The 6,000-nt window shown below is 41.3% G+C and overlaps 1 protein-coding gene across 1 annotated transcript in view; it reads right to left on the bottom strand.

Moving 5' to 3' along the window:
* Positions 1-4,226, bottom strand: part of COL6A1 (collagen type VI alpha 1 chain) — a 69,752-nt gene extending 65,526 nt beyond the window's left edge. Inside the window, exon 1 of the mRNA XM_040357614.1 lies at positions 3,948-4,226. Within this exon, the coding sequence (XP_040213548.1) occupies positions 3,948-4,122 (175 nt within the window). The 5' untranslated portion in view covers positions 4,123-4,226. The remainder of the gene's footprint in view (positions 1-3,947) is intronic.
* Between the last annotated feature and the right edge of the window lie 1,774 nt (positions 4,227-6,000).

A 6,000-nucleotide genomic window follows, 5' to 3' on the forward strand; every position in this document is an offset into this window, starting at 1 on the left:
CATAGACCTAAAGAAGAGTCATTATCAGTATGCTTCTGCATTACTATCCAATCACAGGCTTGGGCAGGTCCATGGCCAAGCTGTAATGCATTAAAGCGGAACTTCAGTAATTTTTCATCTTTTCATCTATTAACCACTTGACAATGGGGCCTATTTTGGCACTTCTCTCCTTCATGTAAAAATCAAATTTTTTTTGCTAGAAAATTTATCAGAACCCCCAAACATTATATATTTTTTTTAGCAGACACCCTAGGGAATAAAATGGCGGTCATTACAACTTTATTTCTTGCACAGTATTTGCGCAATAATTTTTCAAATGCCTTTTTTTGGAAAAAAAACGGTTTCATGAATTAAAAAATAACAAAACAGTAATGTTATCCCAGTTTTTTTGTGTAATGTGAAAGAGGATGTTACGTTGAGTAAATTGATACCTAACATGTCACGCTTTAAAATTGCGCACACTCATGGAATGGCGCCAAACTTCGGTACTTAAAAATCTCCATAGGCGACGCTTTAACATTTGTTACAGGTTACTATTTTCGAGTTACAGAGGAGGTCTAGTGCTAGAATTGTTGCACATGCTCTAACACATGCGATGATACCTCACTTGTGGGGTTTGAATGGCGTTTACATATGTGGGCGGAACTTGCATGCGTGTTCGCTTCTGCGTGCGAGATAACGGGGATGGGCTTTTTTTTTTTTTAAACATTTTTTTTTTTTTTTTTTACTTCATTTTTTCTATTTTTACCCTTTAAAAAAAAAAAAAAATGATCACTTTTATTCCTATTACAAGGAATGTAAACATCCCTTGTAATAGGAATCAGTGTGACAGGTCCTCTTTTAGAAGAAATGTGGGGTCAATAAGACCCCACATCTCTCCTCCAAGCTTACAAGCATGAAATCGGTGAAAAAAAATCACCGATCACATGCCGACAGCCGCGATTGCGGCTTTGTTTACTTCCGGGTACCGGGCGTGATGTCATAACGTCGCGCCCGGGCCTCCGACGGTCATAGAGATGACAGGTGACCAGCGTCGTTTTCCGCGTCGGATATGCTAATTAGCTGTTTACGGCAATCCACGAAGGTACGCGCGGTCGTCGCATTCTCTTACGTCGTGTCGCTAGTCGGCTTTTCCCGGCGTAAAGTTACGGCTGCTATTTCGTGGCTTATATTTAGACTAGCCATGTTAAAGTATGGCCGTCGTTCCCGCGTCGAATAATTTTTTTTTTTTTTGCGTAAGTCATCCGTGAAAGGACGTAACGCACGTCGCCATTTAAAAGATTACGTCGGTGCGACGTCATTTCGCGCAAAGCACGGCGGGAAATTTCAAAACAGAGCATGCGCAGTAGGTTCGGCGCGGGAACGCGCCTAATTTAAATGATACACGCCCCATTTGAATTAGGCGGGCTTGCGCCGGATGGATTTACGCTACACCGCCGCAAGTTTACAGGCAAGTGCTTTGTGAATCAAGCACTTGCCCGTAAAACTTGCGGCGGTGTAACGTAAATGCGATACGTTACGCCGCCGCAATTCTATGTGAATCTGGCCCAATGTCGCCCCCAGACATGGGCATTTAATCATAACAAACCATCCAGATTTCAGGTTTTAGCAGTGTACTGTAGTCATTGCAAGATAGTCATTTTTTATGAATGATTGTTTTTGGATATTGGACTTAAAATGAATGGCTTTTGTATCAAATAAAGAGTGAAGGTAAAAGCTATTTGTCTAGAAAAAACATTAAGAAACTAAACACAATGATATACGATACATATTTTCCGGTATAGTGCCCCTTTATTGCTGTGTGTGTGCCAACTGGGCGAATGTCTCTTACTTCCTGTCTCAAGTGACACCCTGTGTGACAGGGTATGACAGGGTGTCACTGCAATTGGACAAGAGGAGGAATCTTTCCAATTGGAACCGCAATAAAAACGTTCTATTTTTATCCAAATCAAGAAGTTGATCCAAGAAAACACAAAATATGGAAAGCAAACCCAAACTGTGACATTGCGAGACACTGGAATTTGGAGCATTGCATATAACAGTGCAAAACTCATTGCCTTCTTCGGTAGGATAGAGGGTAACATACAAATTTCAGCAATCCCCAGCAAAGCAGACGTAAGCTATCTATCGATGAACTGTCTTTAGTAATATTAAATCTGATAGGCCTACTAATATTAACTGATAAACCTGATGGGAATAGAAATGTAGCCCTGCAGATCCTAAGGAACTGCAAGTCTCAGTATACCCAGCCTGATAGGACTTCTCAGAAAGTGGAGGCCCACTGGCGGCTGAGATTATATGAATTTTTTTTTATTCGATTTTAATATTTTCCGGTGATTACAAATCATATTATATATTATGTATATATATTGTAGGGTAGATTCAGATAGGAGATACCTATCTCTGAGTGCGGGCCGTCGTATCTATGCGCCTGATTCAGAGAATCATTTACGCATAGATTTCCCTAAGATCCGACTGGTGTAAGTGTCTTACACCGTCGTATCTTAGGCTGCATATTCACGCTGGCCGCTAGGTGGCGCTTCTGATACGCGATGAATATGCAAATGAGCTAGATACGCCAATTCAGAAACGTACGTCCCGCCGGGTATTTAAATGTGAATGTACCATACATCATGCACCCAACTGATAAGACAAAACACCTATTAAACAGATAATAAATAAATAAAGCACAATAAAAAACAGGCTGATGTCTTCCAATGCATCCTTTTGCAACAATAAGAACATCCAGTTAAATGCTACATTATTATTGATTACAGTTTATACAGTTCATTGTCAATACATAAACCAGTCACTGGATTGCTGATGGTAACAATGGGAAACAATGGTACATTTTGTCAAATTAATATAAATATCAGGAATAGCAGAATGTTTGATTTGACTGCTGCAAAATACCAATATCTAATTATAAAAATTGCCACAAAAAAAATCACTTTTTTTATTGATATATAAATCTACATATATATTATAATATAATATAATATAAAACAATAATATAATAATATAATATAGTATAATAATATATAAACTTTTATTTGAGTGAGTAATGTGCTTTATTGTGATATTTATAAAAATTGCCACAAAAAAATCACCTTTTTATTGATATATAAATATACATATATATTATAATATAATATATTATAATATAAAACAATAATATAATAATATAATATAGTGTAATAATATATACACTTTTATTTGAGTGAGTAATGTGCTTTATTGCGATATTTATATATAAAAAAATAAAATAATGAGTTATATGTATAGCTCCACCTACTTCATCATACAGGAAAATATTTGAACATTGTTTCGTATGGCCCCTCCCACTGTCCTGGCAAAGCCCATTTTCCTGTTGCCCCTCCCACTACCAGCTTTCTAGTCTGAACCGCAATCCGTCATATTACGAAGGTAGGTGTATTGGGTGATATATCCTATCAATAAAATGTCAGACTGCTCTGTGCTTGTGATTTCTGGGTATAAAGTTACATTATTGCTCTCAACAAAGGTTTTATTGCAGCCAAATTCCGCTATGACGTTTTTTTTTATTATTATTATTATTATTATTATTATTTTATTTAAAGCAATAAAAGCAAAACCTGAAAATATTAAAGTTATTTATTTTATTTATTATTCAAATGTGAGATTAGAATAGAAATGTAACCTTGCCTAGTGGGTACTGGTAAATAATTGGTTAATGGCTAAAATACTAAAGCTGCTATAGAACTACAAGGCACAGCATGCACGGAAGCCTGGGACCTGTAGAAAGGCAAAGATGAAATAAAAACTCCTTGCACGCCTGTACTGGCAGTAAGCAAGTAATGCAGGATCATTAGGTGATCACAGGCTGGAGATACAATCTGTTCTATGGAAAAAGTAACTTTCAGATGAGTTATGTTAAAGTGACAGCATTGCACTTTCCCAGTTATTACCTTGGTAAGATGAAGTCCTCTCAATATCGGGGAAGGTGATTTCGGTATCAGTTCCAGTGCCCGGTTGTGGGGGGACTTTGATGGGAATTTGCCCCTGCTGTTGTGCTGTGCCACCCCCTAGAAGAAGAAAGAGGTGCAGCAGGGTGAGCGGGAGGTCTCCCCGCGCCATCTTCATAGATCTCCCCTGTATCCCAAGCAGGAGGGGAGGCAAGGTTTCAGTGAGTGCCTAAGAAGCGAATGCTGAGTTAGAAGGGAGAGAGAACTCACAGACAACTTCCAGGGAGGGGGGAGTGCTGCTGATTCTGATGAAGGGGAGTGCTGGGATGAAAAGGGTGGAGTGACACAAATGGAGGGGATGATATTAGTGGAAAGGAGGACTTTCCTGGGAAGTTGTGTTCCTATGAATCTGACAAAGGAAAGGAAAAAGAACTCTAGAACTATATTTGAAGTGACGCTGACGATGCATTCCTCGTACATCATGTATTTTGCAAAAAAAGGGAATTTATCACAACTGGAGCAGCTGTGCATAGGAATCAGCTTCTCGCTTTAGCTTGTTCTATCATAGAACCCCAAAAAACAAACATTTAATATATTGCAGCTCGTGGCCGCATTAGTTTTCTATTTATTGTTTTTCCTTTGTATTTTCAGCTGGCGATCCGGCCAGTAAGTTTGTTTTTTTCAACTTTCTTTAACAGACCAAGTTGTCCAGACAAAGTGGCAGTTAGAAGGTTTCAACCCTGAAGCCTTGTACACATGACCGAGGAACTCGACGGGCGAAACACATCGTTTTCCCCGTCGAGTTACTCGTTAGGCTGTCGAGGAACTGGACAAGGCAAGTTTCTCCATTACCGTCGAGGAAAAAGAAGACATGCTCTCTTTTTGGCTCAAAGGGATCCTCGACAGTTTCCTCGACGAAAAATGTACACATGACCGGTTTCCTCGGCAAAAAAAAATCCCAGCAAGTTTCTGGCTGGTTTTTGCCGAGAAACTCGATCGTGTGTACAAGGCCTTACAGGTGTGCATACAATGGTCAGTTTTTATTCATTGATGTACAATCTTTTTCCCCAAAGGAAAAATAACCATTGCCGTAACTACTTAAAGCGAAGTTCCGACTGGACCAAAAAAATAAAAAGTCAGCAGCTACAAATACTGCAGCTGTTGACTTTTAATAATCGGACACTTACATGTCCCAGGGTCCAGCGATGCACCCCTCTCCTTTCCCCCCCTCTTCGCGGCGCTGGCATTGTCACTGTGGGCGTGCGGGCACACACTGCAGATGCACGAGGAGCGCTGCGCACTGTGACTGGCCGGGCAAACTTCTGGGACCTGTGACGTGTCCCCTATGATTGCTGATAGGAAGGGGAGGATACGTGAACGTTCTTCCGGCGCCGCAGAGCCCTGGGAGGAAGTGGGAGCTGGAACCCTCCAAAAAGAGGGTTTCCGCCCCCCCCCCCTCCAAAAAAAAATGACATGCCGAATGTCAGGGGGTCACGTTCCAATTTTGGGTTGAACTCCGCTTTAAAAAGTGTTAACTGGAGTTTGGCTTTAATTTATTAGTCAAGTCCATTTAAATCTGCTAGTGAACCTAGCAGAACCACATTGACAGTGCTGCTCTCCATAGGTGTCTTATTGCTCCTCCATTCAGAGTGGAGACACCCTAAAACAGGATAGATGCTACTGGCAGGATCACCAGGTGAAAATAAAGGAAAATAGCCTAAAAAAGGAAACTAATGCAGCCACCACATTTAAAGGGGAGTTCCAGCCAATATTTATGTTTATTAAAAGTTTTTAAGGCTTTTAATAAACAGACACTTACCTGCTCCGGTGTTCCAGCGACGCGCCGTCCGGGGCTCCGCTCCTCTCCCCCCCTCCCCGGCCGGCGTCTTCATTGTCACTGTGGGCACCCGGCCGTGACAGCTTTCGGCTTCACGGCCGGGCACCCACTGCGCATGCGCGAGCGGCACTGCGCATGCGCGAGCGGCACTGCGCATGCGCGCGCGGCCCGGCGCTGTTTGATTGGACAGGCGATCGCCTAGGACCTGTCACGTGTCCT

Source organism: Rana temporaria, chromosome 6 (genome assembly GCF_905171775.1).
Source record: "Rana temporaria chromosome 6, aRanTem1.1, whole genome shotgun sequence".
Taxonomy (NCBI): domain Eukaryota; kingdom Metazoa; phylum Chordata; class Amphibia; order Anura; family Ranidae; genus Rana; species Rana temporaria.